This window comes from Malaclemys terrapin, chromosome 21 (genome assembly GCF_027887155.1).
Source record: "Malaclemys terrapin pileata isolate rMalTer1 chromosome 21, rMalTer1.hap1, whole genome shotgun sequence".
Taxonomy (NCBI): Eukaryota; Metazoa; Chordata; order Testudines; family Emydidae; genus Malaclemys; species Malaclemys terrapin.
In genome coordinates, this window is record NC_071525.1 from 713,410 (window position 1) to 731,184 (window position 17,775).

Genomic DNA, 17,775 nt, shown 5'->3' on the forward strand with positions numbered 1-17,775 from the left:
GAGTCCCAAAGGAACAGTCCCACCACAACGCAGAGAGAGAGTCACCATGGGACCTCCCCATGGGAAAATACAGAAAAAACCCATCAGAGGGGAGCATCCGGCATCAGGACCATCCGACCTACTCAAGGGGACCCATGGGACATGGGCTGCTACCACTGTGGCCAAAAGGGCCACATACGGGCCCAGTGCCCTAGGCTCAGGGACAGACTGAGCAGACCGAACCCACAGAGGGTTAACTGGGTAGAGACCCAGCCCGGCGAAAGGCAGCATTCCCAGGGAAGAGGGGCTGGCAGAGTACCACCTGCTAAGGAGGGAGGAGAGCTCCAGGCCAGCTCCTCTAGGGGGCTGGATGCTCCAGACTCAGGGTTTTTGGTTTATATGGTAGGCGCGGGGCTGTCCCTCCGGAGAGAGTACCTTGTTCCCCTGGAGGTGGATGGGAGGAAGGTCAGTGGATACTGGGATACGGGCGCAGAGGTGACGCTGGCCCGGCCCGAGGTGGTGGCCCCAGATCAGGTGGTGCCCAACACCTACCTGACCCTGACGGGGGTGGGCGGAACACCAGTCAAAGTACCCGTGGCAAGGGTACACCTGAAGTGGGGGGCCAAGGAGGGCCCCAAGGATGTGGGGGTACACCCGTATTTGCCCACTGAGGTATTGATGGGGGGGGACCTGGAGAACTGGCCAAGCAACCCCCAAAAGGCACTGGTTGTGACCCGCAGTCAGAGCCGGCGAGGGGCACTGCGCCCTGGCCTTGGGGGGGGTGCCTTGCCTGAGGCGCAGGACCCTAACCTGGTGGGGAGGGAACGCCCAGGGACACGGCTCAGGGAGGCTGCAGCTTCAGGCCCAGCGGGCGAGGAAGAGCAGGTGGCCATCCCTGTCCCAGCTGCTGAGTTCCAGGCCGAGTTACAGAGAGACCCCTCCTTGCGGAAGATAAGGGACCTAGCCGACCTCAAGGCGGTACAGACCATGGGACGAGGTGGCCGGAAAAGGTTCCTGTGGGAGAAGGGGTTCCTGTACCGAGAATGGGCTCCCCCAGGGGAAATGGAGTCAGGGGGGATCAGGAGGCAGCTGGTGGTACCCCAGAAGTATCGCCGCCAGCTGCTGTGCCGGGCCCATGATATTCCCCTCTCAGGGCACCAGGGAACCTGGCGTACCCAGCAGAGGCTGCTACGGAGCTTTTACTGGCCTGGGGTCTTTGTTACTGTCCGACAGTACTGCGGATCCTGTGACCCCTGTCAGAGGGGGAGGAAGGCCTGGGACAAGGGGAAAACAGCTTTAGGACCCTTGCCCAGCATAAAGGATCCTTTCCAGAGGGTGGCCAAGGTTAAAAGGGTGGCTCTAAACCAAGAGAGCCCAAAGCACAGACCTCCAGACTGGAGCGCTGGGAGAAGACCACAGCCCAGTTGGAACCCCAGAGGTATGGGGGTGGGAAAAGGGCACAGGCCGCATAAACCTTCCCACATGCGAACTGCGAGTGCCATCAAGCACCCCGACCTAAGGGGGGGCGTGAAACTGAAGGGGCCTGGTGTAATTCCCACCAAGGAACTGGAGGGATGCGGGGGCATCCATGGGAACGGGGGTAGGTTCGAACTTCCCCGGGTCACTGGCTAAAGTGACCCTGCTCAGTTCGGTCTCGAAGGGGGGAGAGATGTGACGAACTGGGCCTGTTCTCACGGTGGTCTGTGAATGCTGACAGGGGAGTGTTCTGGGATAGTCTGCATTGCAGGATGGGATCTGCCCGAGGGCGCCCGAGGGCGCATACCTGAGTGTGTAACATGAGAACCCAGGAAGGGGTTGAAGGGGAGGCGACTCCTTAGCCCGGGAAACTGAACAAAGGCTGTGGGAGGGGTCGCTGAAGGCAGAGTGCTGGAAGCAGGCAGGGAGAGAGGGCTGGGGGGCATAGATGGCTCTGACCTCCCAAGGGGGGCTGGGCTTGGATGCCCGGGGACCCCAAGATGGACCTAACTGAGGGGGTCCCTGTTGTCTGTGCCTGCAAGACCTGTCTTGGACTGTATTCCTGTCATCCAAATAAACCTTCTGCTTTACTGGCTGGCTGAGAGTCATGGTGAATCGCAGGAAGCCGGGGGTGCAGGGCCCTGAGTCCCCCAATACTCCGTGACAGGGGGCCACCAGCCATCAGGGCAGCTGGCCCCACAGGGGTGGGGCAGGGTCTGTGTGTTCAGCTTTGGAGGCCCCCTGCCCTGGCATGGGGCAGCCAGGTTTGGGGAGCAGGGCCCAGCGCAGTCCCCACTGAGCCAGCCTCGAAGGGTGGATCCCACCCAGACACGGGCAGGCCCTACCCAGAGCTGGTGCCCCTGGCAGGGAAGCTTGCCGGGCAGTGGGAGGCCTACACAGCTGCAGGGACGGGCTCCGCTGAGCCCAGCTGGGGGTGGGGCTGTCTCCCTGCAGACACCGCTGCACAGGGCTGGCAGATTTGTGGGCGCTGCCAGAGGATGGATGGGCTCATAACCAGGCTAGTCACGCTGCTTTATGGCTGGCACTAATTCTCCTCTAGCACCTATCCGCGCTGCGTATTCTAATTGCCTCGTTTAGGCGTGTGGGGGGGGCAGAGTTAGACGGGGCGGGGGCGCCAGCTCCAGGGAATAAATCCATGGGATGGGCTTTTTACAGCTGTTTTCATTGGGAACGTACAATTGCAGCTCATGCCCGGGTGCTGCTGAAGAGCAGAGGGTGGGCAGAGACGTGGCACTTTGGGCACCGCCACAGGAAAGCTCGCAGTGCCGGGGGCCCCAGCTGGGCACCGGTGCAGGGGAGCTGGCAGTGCCGGGGGCCCCGGCTGGGCACTGGTGCAGGGGAGCGGGCAGCAGTGGGGGTCCCGGCTGGGCACCGGTGCAGGGGAGCTGGCAGTGCCGGGGGCCCCGGCTGGGCACTGGTGCCGGGGAGTTGCCGGTAGCAGTGGCCCCGGCCGGGCAGTGGCAGGGGAGCTCTGCATTGCAGGAGTCACTCACAGTTGTTGATCTGAGCGCTGATGCTGCTGCCGCCTCCTTGTTGTCGCGTTGCCAGCAACACGCAGCAATGACAGGCCTGGAAATTAACAACTCCCTGGCAGCGAGGTGCCCGCCCCACATGCCAGCCACCAGCTGGGCCCCATGCACCTGCTGCTGGGGGCGCAGGGGGTGGGGAAGGGCACTGACTGCCCGGGGTGGGGGGGCCGCCCTCTGCTCTCAGCAACCCACTGCAGTTTATTCTCTTCCCAAGAGGCTTTGGGGGCAGGAAGGGGAGACGGGGGGCTGGGTGCCGGGTGCCGGCCGGGGGCTGCAGGGAAGGACACCCCAGCCCCAGGCCAGGGCTGCAGCCCGCTTGTGTCTCGGTGCCCCCAGCTGAGCACAGCACCATGGGGCCCCAACTCTCCGCTCACCCCCACGCTGCCCCCCGCCGCCATGCAGGCCTGCCCCTCCCCCCCCCGATCCTCCCCGCTGTGTGTCTCCGGCGGAGTCTCGCTGTTAACATCTCCCGGCGCTGCAGCCAGCGCGCTCGGCTAATCAGCGCAACATTCCCCATCGATCGCTGGCCGGGCGCCAGCCTCAGCCCAGCCGGAGAGCGAGCAGCCGCCGGCTCCTGCGCGGGTTCCCCTTGCCTGCAGCAACAGCCCTGGGCCTGGGGACGGGGCTCCCTGCCCGCCGGGCTCCCCGCAGGCCCTCGGGTGGCCCCCGAGACGCCCCGGAGAGCAGAGACCTGCTCCCAGGTACCAGGCAGGAGAGCGGTGACTGAGTGGGGCACCCCCTGCCCGTTCCCACCCCACGGAGCCCAGTGACCCCAGTCCAGCTGCTGAGTGAAACCAGTTAACCCCCTGACTGCTGCATTAGCCTCCTCCACCACCCAGACAGCAGCCCCGGGCATAGGGAGCCGTCTCCGGTGCCCCCAGGACCAGCCCCGGGAGAGCTGCGGGGGCCGTGCCCGGCGGTGCCCGCGCTGGCTCTGCCGCGCTGAGCGGGTTATCGATTCCCTGCTGCCCCGTCCCCGTCTCCACGGAAACCCAGCCTGGCCGGGCCACAGGCTGCTCTTGCCATCACTCAGGGCAGGTCGGCATCGGCCTCCCCACGTGGCCCCCGCCAGCCCCGCCGAGCAGCGCCCCCTGCTGGAGGGCCCCGCAGCGCCGTGGCACCCCCTGCTGGCGAGGCGCAGCAGCGAGCGGGGCCCGGCTCCCCGATCCCACTCGCAGCAATTCAACCCCCAGCGGGAACGGGGAGCATGAGCCAACCCACCATGCGCCCCGCCCCTGCCAGCCCCCCCTCCCTCTGACCATCCCCCCCCAACCCCCTCCAGCGCCCAAGGGCCTGTGACAGGCTCCAGAAGACCTGAAGAGCGGGGGGGGGGTACCAATGAACACAACACTCCCTCCCTTTTCCAGGGCTCTGGGGTCCCCCCAGGGTGGTGGGCCCCCAGCCCAGCTGCTGTGCTGAGGCAACAGGCAGAGGGGGAGCCCCCTGCATGGCCCCTTGGGGCCAGGAGGAAGCTCCGCATCGGCTGGGATTGTGGGAGCAACGCCAAGGCCAGGGGAGGGCCCCCCACAATCCCACACGGGGCTCCCCCCACCCCTCACTCCAGACCCACAGGCCTCTCCCAGGGACCTGCTGCCTGGCAGGCTGAGGCACAGGGCACGGGCGATGCACGTGGGGGGGATGTGCCCCCTGAGATCGGGGCAGAGTCACCCCGAGCCAGCCGCATGGGACCCAACCCCTGTGAGCCACTGGGCAGGGCCTGGGGGGAGAGCAGGGGCCAGGCAGCACACGGATGGGCACGGTACGGACCAGCACCAGCTCCTCTGAGAGCCACCCTACAGCGAGGGGGGCAGCGCCCGGCATGTGGCCCGGCTGCAGCCTCAGGGGCTGGCGGTATCGGGGCCAGCGGAGCCGCCGGCGTCTTGCAAACGCTTTATTGGTTGGCTCAGTCGCTAACACAGATACAAAAATATGAACTGTACACGGCCCAGAGGGGCGTCTTCACAGAAGACAGATCAGCCTCGCCAGAGCGAGGGGCTTTACCACGAGGGCGCCCAGCACCAGGGCCCGAGGTGTGAGGGGCTCCGGGGGAGAGCGTCCAGCCCTGCCAGTGGAGGGGGGGGGGGGGCCCAACTCCTGGGTGCTGTCCAGGGCCGCACCCTGCAGGGCCAGAGCCAATAGGATCCTCCGACTCCCTATGGGGCCTTTGGGAACATGCCAGGCGAGGAGGAGGCCCCCCCCCGACGACAGCCCCCCCGGCAGGGTCCCTCCTGCTGGAGTCTCTGGGAGTCGTCCATCAGCAAAGGCCCATTTCACAGGTGCACAGAGCCCCGACCACCAGGAGGGGCCAATGAGGCCAGGATGGAGGCGGGCGTTTGACCAGCAGCAGCGGGGACGACGGAGAAGGGCCCTGGGGAGGGAGAGAGCCCATCAGGGGAGCACGCCGGGCTGGAGCAGGAGGGTGGGCACGGTGCCCAGGGACTGAGCGCTGAGTTAGGAGCCCGGGCCCAGAAATCAGCACCAAGGGGGAGCCTGCCTGGGACCCCGCCCCCCACCCGGCAAATCACCTCTCCTGAAGATGGAGCAGACGGGGGGCAGGTCTATCCAGGGCTCCCTTCATCCCCACAGCATACCAGCACCAGGCCCCCCCCACCTCCCACCGTGAGCCCCCCAGCTCCTCCCTGCACCCCCTGGAGACACTGCACCCCAGCTCCCGGCCAGTCCCAGGCACCCTGGCCTTGCTAACATCCCTGGTACCTGCCCTCCACCCAGGCACCCCTTCTTACCGCCCAGCCAGCCTCTCCTCCTCCAGCTGAACGCCAGCACGGGGCGTCTCTGGGACCGGCACATCCTGGGCTCCGGCACCTCGGCCTGGGCGCTCTGGGGACTGGCAGGTGGAGCAGCTGAGCCGGGGGACTGAGCTGGGGTGAAGGCGCCCACCCCACAATCCACGGCGTGGGGTCGGCCGCTTGGAGGGTTTGGGGGGAACAAAGTCCAAAAAACCCCAACTTTGCAGCAAGGAGACCCCACCCCCCAAGAGTGCAGGGGGGGTCAGAGCCACAGGAGGGGGAGGGGGATGAGGGCGAGGCTGAGGCAGGGGCCGTGGGGCCGGAGCGTGGCCAGCGCGGTGCTGTGACCCGGCGACTCGGTGTCTGCAGAGAGAACAAGAGCAAAAGGCCCTGGGAGCTGGGGGGAGCTGGTCATGGTGAGCTCCCCCGACCCCCCCTGCTGCCCATGCCCCCCCACCCAAGGCATGTAGCACCCCTCCACACACACATACTCCCCCCCTGACCCCCTCCTGCCCATGCCCCCCCGCCCAAGGCATGTAGCCCCCCGACCCCCTCCTGCCCATGCCCCCCACCACCATGGGGCACATAGCACCCCCCCACACACACATACCCACCTCCTGACCCGCCTCCTGCCCTTCCCCCCCCCAATCTCCCTGGGGCATGTAGCAGCCCCCCACATACTCACCCCAACCCCCCTCCTGCCCTTCCCCCCCATCTCCCTGGGGCATGTAGCACCCCACACACACACACTCACCCTCTGACCCCCCTCTCCCACGGGGCTGAGATTTGGGAACTTCTGTCACAGGCTTTGTTGCTGGAAACAAATCAAACTCTGTCTCCAACAGGAAGCCCCCCGAATCCCCAGCACTGCCCTTGTGCTGCCCTCCCCCTGGATCCTGGGAACTGGCCTTGGCCAGCCTCCCTGCACCAATGTGCGTCTGCCCCCCCAACAGGGTGTGGGGGTGTCTATGGCATTTCCTTCCGAAATCAGCAGCCTCCCTCCCCCCCGCGGGAGCCAGAGAGAACCGGGGGTCCCCTCCCCGCAGTGCCAGCAGCACAGCCCCCACCCCAGGGTGGAACCAGCCAGACACCTGGAGTCCCCCAGACAGAGACGCCCTCCTCCTGCCGCAAGGGATTCTGGGAAGAGTCTAGATGGAGAACGGGAGGGCCCCTCCCCCTCCCCAGGGCTCATGCCCACCCCATGTCTGGGTCCCATTAGCAAGCTCCTGCTGCGTAGGGGGGCCCCTGCTCCGCCCCCCCATCGCCCGGCCAGACGGACTCACTTGTTGCCTTGCAGCAGACGACCACTCGTAGCCTCAGGCACCGCCCGGCGCTCTCTGGGGTGGGGACAGCTGGGGGCAGAGACAGGGACATCAGGGCACTGCCCACATGGGCACAGCCGGGAGCCAGGCCTGCCCCGAACCCAGGCATCCGGGCTCCCCCTCCAGTCCCCACTCCGCGGGAGCCCCGGCCCGCTCGGACCCCTCCCCTCGAGGGGCCATTGAGGGGGATTTATGAGCAGCTCCCAAGCGCCTGGCGCGCGGCTCCGTGGCGGGGGTCTTAGTGCAGCAGGAAGCCCCTGGGCCCAGCAGAAGAGAGTCGCCCCACACCCAGCTGGGAAACATCAGTCCAGCCCCTCCCTCGGGGCGGGGGAAAAGCAGGGTCAGAAGGGGTCACCGTCAGGGGGACGCCAACGGACCCAGCTACTCCCTGGCTTGCCTGCGGGCACCGGCCCCTCCACCCACAGGGCAGTGCCCGCCACGCCCCCCAGGCACTGGGGATCTCTGCGCACCCCTCGGCCAGAGCTGCTGGGGAGAGCAGTGAGGCTACGACCCCGGGGGAGCCCTGCCCCCAACAGCCCACTCCTCACTCGCACCCTGAGCAGACCAACGCTCCCCCAGGCCGGCCACTGTGGGGTGCTGCACCAGCACCACCTCCCCACCCAGCACAGAGGCATAGCAACAGGTTGTTTGGATGGCCTGTGGTGTGGGGGGGAGAGACCCCGGGGAGCCGCTCCCCACCCCTCTCAGAGCCCAGGCCCTGGCAGCCTGGGCCAGCGAGCTCTTGGGGGTTGTCACGGAGTCCCCGGGCGATGCTCTGGAACTGCTCCCCACAAAGCCAGGCAGGACTTTGGGGAGCCTCCTCTCCCTTGGAGCAGACTGTCTTCAGGGCAAGAAGCTCACACGGCTTCACCTCCTGGGTCTCTCCTGGGAGCATTCATCATCTGCCCCTCCGTGCGCTTCCCACAGCGAGTCCCCCCAGGCGGGGTCCTGGGGAAGCCAGAGGGTCCTGCACCCCCACTTCGCAGTCAGACGTGACTCTCAGCCAGCCAGTAACACAGAGCTTTATTAGATGACAGGAACACGGTCTAAAACAGAGCTTGTAGGTACAGCGGCGAACAGGACCCCTCGGCCGGGTCCATTATGGGGTTCAGAGAGCCAGACACCCACGTCTGCCCTCAATCCTAGTCCCCAGGTAGCTCCAACTCTGAAACCCCCTCCAGCCCTTCTCCCGGCTTTGTCTCTTTCCTGGGCCAGGAGGTCACCTGATCCCTTTGTTCACCTTTAGCTATTTCCTTGCAGGGGGGGAAGGGGCCCTGGCCATTTGTTGCCAGGGAGACAGAGTGTCAGTGATTTATGCACACTGGCCTTTCCCCACCACCTAGAGACTTAAGAAATGCATAGGGGAAACTGAGGCACCCACACAGTATTCAGAGGCAACATTAAGAACAGTCCCACTTCGTCACAGGGGCAGCTGGCATTGGCTGGCTGGAGCAGGGGTACCCAGCCAGGGCCCAACTCAGGCAGCAGCCAAGATCTGGGCAAAGGGCGCCCCCTCCTGGCCACCTGGCACACTGCAGTGGGCTGGGGAAACGGGGACAGACCCCTGTCAGGGCACTGCCTCCCAGCTGCTCCCACATGCACCCAGCCCACAGCTCCGCCTGGAGCCAGCCCCGCTTGGCAGGGCCTGGGGGGTCCCTGGGGGCACAAGCAGGCCCGGGGGACACTCACAGATGTAGTAGTAGGTCTCCCCCGGCTGGAACTCGAAGCCCAGCGAGAAGGGCGTGAAGCGCTGGATCTTCTCGGAGAAGAGGACGGGCCCGAAGGGCGCATGGGGCCGGTTGCATTCCCAGCGCTTGAAGGTACCAGGCGTCTCGTAGCAGCCCCGGTAGCCCTCGGAGTCCGCCATGTGCAGGCTGAAGGTCTCGGCCTGGCCCGTGGCCACGGGGTGCTCGTAGTGCGGGCAGTAGATGTCCAGGTAGTCATCGATGGAGACCTGGACAGCATAGTCGTCATGCAGGAACCTGGGCGAGAGAAGGGGCCAGGGAGTGGGCCCAGAGCCATGGTGCCAGGAGGGCTAAGGGGGGCCAGCAAGGGGGCAGGGAGCTGGTGGGGTTAGCAGCCATGGTGCCAGGAGGGGCAGGGAGCTGGGAAGGTTGGGGACAGCAGCACCCCCTCCACACCCAGCAAACCCTGTCCGGAGCAGCTGTGGGGGAAAGGGAGCCAGAGTTCAGCCACACCCACCATCTGCCCACTGTACCAAGCAGCCGGAGAAGGTCTGGCCCGGGGCTGACAAGTGCCCGCGCTGCCTGTGGGCTCAGAGCCGGCTGCCTGGGCAGAGGGGTGAAGCTGCCCAGGCCATGACACCCAACGGTCTCAGCCAGGCCCCACATGCTGACAGCTGCACCCTCCTCCCCTGCCCCTGCCTTCTCCCAGAGTCCGTGTGTGTCTCCAGGGTTGGTTCCCGTTGGCTGGTTACAGGGCACCAGCTAACGCCAGGGAAGGAACTGGGAACTCGGGGGTGGCTTGCGTTGGCTTTACAGATTCCTGTGTGCCCATTTCCTGTGCTGGTGACCTTGGCCCTGCCTGCAGGGGGAGGGCGCTGGGACAGGGTGATGAGATTCCTGCTCGCCCCTCCTGGGCACTTCAGACAGAGGGATGGACCCAGCAGGTGCCAGCTCCCAGGGGAGCACAGGCCAGACAGGCAGAGCCAACGGGGTCAAGGGACTGACAGCTGCGCTTGGCCCCCGACTCACCCCACTGCACACGCCAGCTTTGGGGCCGTGCGAGGGGGACAGCCCCAGACCCTCTCCCCCGGTGGTCAGGCCAGGCGCTGGCAGGCCCAGGCCCCAACACCTGGAGTGGACGTGTCAGCCGCTGGCTCCCACGCAGCGCTCGGCTCCAGCCTGTTGTTGAAACAGCTACCGGGCAGCCGGCCTCGCTGAACAAAAAGGCATCAGCTCCGATTAGGCTCAGCCTGCTGGAACTGAATGCGCTCGGCGGGGCGGATGGGGAGCCAGGGCCGCGGCTCAGAGCCCAGCCACGCCGGGCCATGAGCTGAGCGCGCACAAAGCCCCTGCCCCAAGCGCAGGCCTCAGCGCCCCGCTGCGCTGATCGGCTGTGACAGACCAGTGGGGGGAAGGGACGCTGCTCACACACCGGGCTGCTGGGGCCACCACGGGCCGCTGTGCAAAGTCTGGTGTGCACAGTGCATGGCCCGGTCCAGGGAGCTCACATGCCTGTGCACACACACACAGTGCACGGACAGGCCCAGGGGAGCTCACACGCCTGTGCACACACACACAGTGCACGGCCAAGCCCAGGAGAGCTCACACGCCTGTGCACAGACCCACGCACGGCCAGGCCCAGGGGAGCTCACACGCCTGTGCACAGACCCACACACGGCCAGGCCCAGGGGAGCTCACACGCCTGTGCACACACACACAGTGCACGGCCAGGCCCAGGGGAGCTCACACGCCTGTGCACAGACCCACGCATGGCCAGGCCCGGGGGCAGCTCACACAGGATCCAGATTCCCAGTGGATGCGGTGCAGGATTGAGGCTGGACTGGGCAGCGCTGGCAATGGGAGGGAGAACGGTCTAGTGGTTACAGCGCAGGAATGAGACCAGGAGGGGCAGGGGACTGGGCTGTGCCCGCTGTCAATCCACCCTGAGCATGAGACAGACCCACCAAGGGCAGCTGAGAGGAGCCCCAGTCCAGCTGCACCCCCTGCTCTGCCAGGCTGCAAGGGCAACTTGGCGGCTGTGCCCAGGAGGCAGGGAGCGACAGGCAGTGCCCTGCCCTGGCAGGCAGTGGGCTGGGACATCAGTGCCCGTTTAACGAGGGCTGGGCAGGTAAGAGCTCACACTGCCCTGCCCCACCCACCAGCCAAATGCAGACACCTGGCCGATCCGCCTCCCCCGGGCAGGGCAGGGCTGGCGTTGTCTGTGTTCACTGGGCAACAGCCCGGGATGTAAACAGGGCTGCAGGCCAAGCCCCGCTGCCCCCCTCCCCTCTGCCCCACGCCATCTCCTGGGCTAGGCAGTTGGGAACCTGCCTGGCATAGCCAAGGAGGACAGCGGGGCCCGGCTCCAAGGGGCATCCTGCTACTCACGGCCCTGATGCGTCACTCCCTTGGCGCGGGCACACACAGGGCTGGGGACGGGCTGCCTAGGGGGGCGCAGTGAAAACTACGACCTAGTTCTGACCTGGCCTCCCAGCCACAGACCGAAGTCCAGGTGCCCCCTGGCCCACGTGCCACCTCCACGTCCCGTGGGGGGCAGCTCTGATGGGAATGCCCAGCACTAGGGGTGCACGCCCTGCTGAGCCTCTCCCCCAGCCTACAATCCAGCCTCTATGCTGCAGGACACCAGGGAGGGCCCTACAGCAAGGCCGTCCAAGGCAGGTCCCTGGGTAGCGGGGTCGGCAGTGCGCGGTGAGCACAGCCCGGCTAGTCCCTGCACCGGCCTCGGCAAAGGCTGATGCTGGATCAGCCAGCACCTCAGTCCTGACTCGGGCAGCTGGGCCGCGGCTATTAGCCACGCTGCCGTGGGGGGAGTGGGTGGCCAGCCGGCCCCACCTACACCCTGCTCTGCCAGCTCCCGCCAGCACCGGCCCCAAGCCATGGGACAAAGACGCATAACGGGGCAGGTCACGGAGTGCCCCCCTCATGCAGCCATTCGCCCCTGGCTGGCCCAGACGCCAGCACCACGGGGGAGGGAGCCCTCTTATCTCACCTGGACACAGACCCTCACCCATGAGTAAGAGGGGAATTTGGACCCCCTCACAGCCTCCCCAGGGGCTTCCCTGGAGGCCCAGAGCCCCCCACAGACCTGGCCCTGGGCATCCCCCTGCCCCAGATGCTGGACTCCTCTACCACCACTTCCTCCTTGTACCCGAGCCCTGCCCAGGTTACGGCTCCCAGGCCTGCCCCCTTTCCCCCAACTTGTGCTCAGGTCCTGGGGAAGCCCCTTCCCCTCAGCAGGGCCCAGGCTCCGGTGTGACGGTCTGGCACAGTAACCGCTGTGTGTCTGGCACAGGTCGAGCCCCATCCCTCCCACCCCACTCAGAGCATCAGCAACCTTAACCCCTGCAGGGGGCCAAGCCCACAGGGGCTGGGTGGAGTGGGTCTCAGCACAGGCAAGGGGCCTGCATGTGCTCTGTGCCCCGAAGCTGAGGGGTAAGGGGCTAACAGCCCTTGGACAGAGTGATTTGGGGGGCAGGACTCTCAGCGTTATCACCCCAGAAGAGCTGCAGCTCCAAGCGCGTCCCGCGGCAGAAGTCAGGAGCTCATGGTGGGGTTTGCCCCAAATCGCCCCCAATGCTACCGCATTGGGAGCCAGCTCTCTCCCTGCCCCCCAGCAGGCCGGAGCCCAGCGAGCAGGCTGGCATCCGCTTGACAGAGCTCTGAAAATGAGGCGGCAGGGGGAGGGGGAGGGGAGATGGAGTGCACCTGTGCAAGACCTTCCGGGGCAGCCTGGCACAGCCTGTGCCCAGCACCACGGGGACGAGCCAGGACCCTCCTGCCTGGAATAGCAGGGAAAGGTCAGGGACCCCCATGCCCTAGACTGCCAGTCCCCTCAGCCCCCCGCCCCGGGCACAGTCTGGTTTAGTCAAGTCTCAAACACAATTCAACTTTCTAGAGGGAGGGCCCTGCAGCTCCCCCATCGCCACCCTCCCGCCGTGTCACAGGGCACAGCCTGTCCTGAAGCCTTCGGGCACAGCCCAGGTGCCCTCGCCATTGGAGGGGGGGAGTGGCACCCTCATGCTGCCTGCAGAGAGGGGCCAGGAGCCGCTGCCACACTGGGCGGGGGGGGGGGGGGGGACAGAAACAGCAGATGCAGGCCCCAAAGCTGCTTCCTGACGCTCCAGCCCCAGAACCCACCTGCCAGCTCAGCCCTGGGGCTCGGTGCCACGGGCTCACGCCCGGGCAGACAGGAGAGTTCCCAGTTCAAGGCTACAGATAAGGCTGAGAGGGGGGGGGGGGAGGGCAGGCACATCCCCTGGGCACAGCCAGGAGCAGCGCGGGGCCCTGCCACGTCCACGTTGGGTGCAGGGCCAGCTGCGATCACTGGGGAGGGCCTATGGGGCCAGCACTTTCCACCCGGTTCAGGCAGCAGCAGGCCCCCCAACCCCATGCCCCTTTGCAGGGCGCCGGGCGCTGTAGGAGGCGGGACGTTTCCCGGGGAGCGAGTCGCCCCAGACTCGCCCCGACTCGCCCCCTGGCCGGGCGGCGCCGCTCAGGAACGCCGGCCTGGCACAGGTGAGGTTGGCAGGACCTGCCCAGCGCAACGCCCGCTCCCTGCCCCGCCGCCCGGCCCAGTTGGGCAGGGGCTGGTCCAGCCCTCGCACCGCCCGCAGCGCCCCCCGGGGCATTTTACCGGCCAGTCGCTGCTGGGGCCGGGGAGCCCGGACCGGGACTAGCCCGGCCGGAGCTGCGAGCCCAGGGCGAGCTGCAGGGCGCAGCCGGGCCCCCATCAGCGCAGGGCTGCGGGGCCGGAGGGGCGGGGCGGGCCGGGTAGACAAAGGAGCCGCCGGGCGCGCAGCGCGGAGCCGGGACCGGCCGGGGACCCCCAGGCACGGAGCCCCCCGAGCGCGCCAGGCCGGGCCGGCGCCCCGAGCACTCCCGCTCCCTACGGCCCCCGGGCCGGGCCGGGCCGGGCCGGGCCGTACCTGGGGTTGCTCGAGTTCCAGTAGACGCTGTGCCGAGGGATGCGCCCCGGCCGGAGCCGCCCCCACACCAGCCGCCCCCAGAGCAGGAGCTGCAGCACCAGCGCCGGGCGCATCGCTCCGGCCGGTCGGGCAGCGGGCGCGGGGCTGCCAGGCGGGGGGGCGGGCGGCGAAGGGGCCGGGCGGGCCCCGCCCCCAGCTCCAACTTCGGGCCAATCAGCGGCTGGAGCGCAGCCACCCCAACAAAGTTCCCCGAGTCCCAGCTTAACCCTTTAGGGGCCGAGCGCACCTGCCCCCGCCCCCGCCCCCGTTAACAGCTCAGCGGAGCCGGGCACTGGGGGGAAAACCCCAAAGATTTGGACCCAAGTTTTGGTTTCCCGGCCGCGGTTCTGGACGAAGTGTCCCCATTTCCCGGGGGGGGGGGACGGCCCTTTCCGCCCCCCTGGCGTGGAGCAGCCCTAGGGACGCTGCAGGGCTGGGCTCCAACTTTTTTGCTGTGACTCGCTTTGAAAATATTCCAGGCTGTGACGCCCCCCCTCCCTTTCTCATGCCACCCTCACTTCTGCGCTGCTGCTGGCCGCGGCGCTGCCTTCAGAGCTGGGGCCGGGCCAGCAGCCGCCGCTCTCGCAACCCCCCTACCAGGGCGGCTCTATGTTGTTTGCTGCCCCAAGCACGGCAGTCAGGCGGCCTTCGGTGGCATGCCTGCGGGTGGTCCGCTGGTCACGGAGATTTGGCAGCGTTTCTGCAGGTGAACTGCCAGTCCCGTGCCTTCCACGTAGCCGCTGAATTGCCAGCAAAGCCGCGGGACCGGCAGACCTCCCGCAGGCATGCCGCCGAAGGCCGCCTGACTGCCACCCTCACAGCGACACCCCCCCCCCCAACTTGCCGCCCCTGGCACACACTTGCTGCGCTGGTGCCTGGAGCCACCTCTGCCCCCTACAATAGTCTTGTGACACCCTTTTGGGTCAGGCCCCCCAGTATGAGAAAGGCTGCACTCACTGCATGAAGGATAAGGCCAGAGCGGAGCCCTGGGGTCACCTAGGCCAGAGCCATGCCGGGGCTTTCCCCTTCCCCGCCTCCAGTCCTGGGTGAACCAGAGCAGAGCCCTGGGATTAACCTGCCAGGGATGGAAATCCCCCCAGCCCCACTATGGTGCCTGCCCAGTGGTTATGGTCTGGCAGTTTAGGTCTAGTCTGAATTTGGCTGATTTCTACTCCCAGCCGTCGGAGCTCTCGTGATCCCGTTTGTCCCCCCCAGGCCGGGCCTTCCCTCTCATAAGCTACCCAGGGTGAACCCAGGAGCCCGGCTGGATCAGACCCCTAGTCTAACCCTTTACCAGGCTGGGGGCTCCGCTCTGCCCCCTCACCAGCTCATCAGCGTCCTTAAATTGTGGGTCTCTGGCTTCCAGCAGTGCCCAGGGGGGAGGTAAAATCACCTCCCTATGCCGACCCCAGCTACCCTGGGCCTGCATCAAGGACCCCACTAGACGTCTCTCCCCTCCCCATGCTGGAACGAGAGCCCAGGCAGCCTGACTTCCAGTGGCCCCCCGCTTAGTCAAACCTTCCCCTTATCTCGGGGAAGCGAATCAGTTTGAGATCTCACCAAAGGGGGCCTGTCTTGGGGCCTCCCCTAAGATCAGTGGGGGCGGCTCCCAGTTGGGCTGCTGGGGGGAGCGGAAGGGCAGAGCCGGTCCTAACCACTGCGTTTGGGGGAGTCCCTTCAGAGACAGCGCGGGCACTTTTCCAAAGCCCCAGCTGGGCTTGGCAAGGAGCTTCGGTCTGCGAAAGCCAGCCCGCTCCACAGACCCCATTGTACGGCCCGGCACACCCCCCCCCTTGGCAGCATAGCCGGGGAGGCCCCAGATGGACCTGTCCTCCCTGAGCTCTCCCCACCCCATCTTCTCGCTGAGCTGTCCAGGTGCACTCACCTTGCAGCCCTGGGACCCCCCTGCCGGGCCCAGTCTGCCCAGCTCCTGGCCATGCAGCACCCCCCCCCGACCCCCCAGCATTCTGCCAGGTGAGCAGGAAACATCCCCAGCAATGCAGCCTCAGCTCCCCATGGCAGGGTCAGGCCGTGGTCCCTGCCCCAGGGGCACAGGCCCTGGCACCCCTCTCCCCTGGGGGCTGCATCTCAGAGCCAAGGCCTGCCCCTGCCCCCGTGCTGACAGGCGTCACACCTCCCTCTGACTCCTCAGAGCCTGCTGGAGTCCTGGTGCAAGGGCCAGAGCCGCTGCGAGTGCCCCCCACTCTAAGCAGCGCCCGCCCCAGCCTGGTTACGCTGCACTCCCAGCAGCGCCTCCCCCGGCTGGGTCTAGTCACAGAGCCAGGCCAATGCCACAGCCCTTGTGGCAATAAAAGGTAAGTGGATCCATGCAGCCAGGCAGCACAAGAGAAACTTTGTTCTGTGTTTTGGGGGGGGGGGGGGGGGCGGTGCCGGCACTGAGTGGTTCTGGCACACACAGTGCAAGGAACAGCAGCCTTTGTGCTCGCTACCTGGGCTGGCGCGGGGGAGAAGCCGGGACTCAGGCCCTAGGGCCAGCGCCATGGGACGGAGCCGGGCACAGGGCCAGGGGACATACTACCACCGGCCCCCACCCCCTTGGCGCAGTCCTGCCCATCGAGCGACACCTGGCAGCACGGACCTGCAGCGACCGCACCAGGCTGAGCTAGGGGTGAGATTCTGGAGCCATGCTCCGGGGCTGGTCCTGGGTGCACAGCGTTGGGGGGGATGGGAACTGCCGGGGGGGGCAGTGATGCCAACACACCCCAGCAGCACCCCCGGGGGACGTCCATAGCTCTTACGTATGGGGACCAACCCCCTGCAGGGCGCTGGGGAAACAGGGATGGGTGAGCTTGAGGGGGGATGGAGAGTCTGCCCCCAAGGGGAAGGTACCCAGAGGCAGAGGGGGCCCCCCATGCCTGCCCTTGAGGGGGAAGGGTTCCCCCTTAGGAATAGAGACACCCCCACCCCACCCCCGGGGATCCCCAAACTCGCCCCTCCCAGGCTGCCTGGCTCTGTGCCTGGCTGGAGCTTGAGCCGCCGCGCCACCTAGTGGAGCATCGGGGTAACCATCGGGGGAATTTCGGGGTCTTGGCTCCAGCAAGCAGCAGGGCCCAACCCCAGCCCCCCAGGCAGGTCAATGGCACCAGTTCAGAGGGCTCCCCCCACTGCCCTCCCCCCATAGGAGGAGGCAATAGAATTCATCCTGGGCCTGGCCCTTCCCGCTGCGCCCAACCCGCCATGCAGGGGGGAGGGCTACGCACTAACCCTGCCCCAGGGCACCCAGCCTGGCCCTCGGAGGGGCTGGACTCGCTCCAGCTCTGGGAAGAGGGGAGTAGGCAGGAACCCTGGGTTTATGCCCAGCTCTGGGAGGGGGAATCTAGTGGGTTTGGGCAGGGGAAGGTCAATGGCAAACGTGGGGGGGGCTTGGCAGCCCCCTGAGCCACCCACCTCTGAGCCACTGGTGCCTGGGCCACACACACGCCCCAGCCAGAACAAAGACATCCGGCTCCCCTCCTGTGCCATGCTGGGGGGGCACAGAACCTCCTTTCCCCCTGGCAACCCAACCCCATCCTGGAGACCCCCAGCAGAGCATGCCCAGGGGGAGGCTGGGAGTCAGGAGTCCTGGGTTCTGGCCCTGGGAGTAGATCAGACCTGGGCTTTGCTCCCTGCTGGGCCCTGGTGGCAGGGCAGTTCTCCAGGGTGGGGATGGGAGTGGGAGGCTCTGGACTGGGGTCCTGCTCTGGCCCTTCAAAGCTACTGCCCTGCAGCGCCCCAAGGCTGAGGGGAATCCCCCTGAAGCCTCCATTAGGCCACATGGAGAAGGGATCTGAGCCCCCTGGAGGGCTCCTGGCGTCACGAGAGTGCCGCATGCCCCCTGAGGGAGAGCTGGCCCCAGGATGGGCAGAGTCTGGGGCACTGCCAGGGTGTGGCCAGCACTACATGCCAGTCCCAGGGGCACAGAGAATTCACGTTGGAGTGGAAGGAGTTAACTCAGGCAGCTCCCAGCCCCTTTATTAGACAGTTTGCAGATAATCTAAAGCGGGTTCAGAAGCAGCCAGCGCCCCAGAGGA

At 66.8% G+C, this 17,775-nt stretch overlaps 1 protein-coding gene across 2 annotated transcripts; it reads right to left on the bottom strand.

Annotated features, from left to right (window-relative positions):
• Positions 1-4,882: 4,882 nt before the first annotated feature.
• On the bottom strand, positions 4,883-13,841 carry EFNA4 (ephrin A4). Of its 2 annotated transcripts, XM_054010862.1 has the most exons (6): positions 13,706-13,841; positions 8,764-9,056; positions 7,036-7,104; positions 6,507-6,566; positions 5,750-6,115; positions 4,883-5,373 (listed from the first exon to the last, which is right to left on the bottom strand). In XM_054010862.1, the coding sequence occupies exons 1-5, from the start codon at positions 13,816-13,818 to the stop codon at positions 6,015-6,017; spliced, it is 636 nt and encodes a 211-aa protein (XP_053866837.1). In that variant the 5' UTR covers positions 13,819-13,841; the 3' UTR covers positions 4,883-5,373; positions 5,750-6,014. The 2 variants fall into 2 exon arrangements, with proteins under 2 accessions (XP_053866837.1, XP_053866838.1); XM_054010863.1 differs by lacking the exon at positions 6,507-6,566.
• Between the last annotated feature and the right edge of the window lie 3,934 nt (positions 13,842-17,775).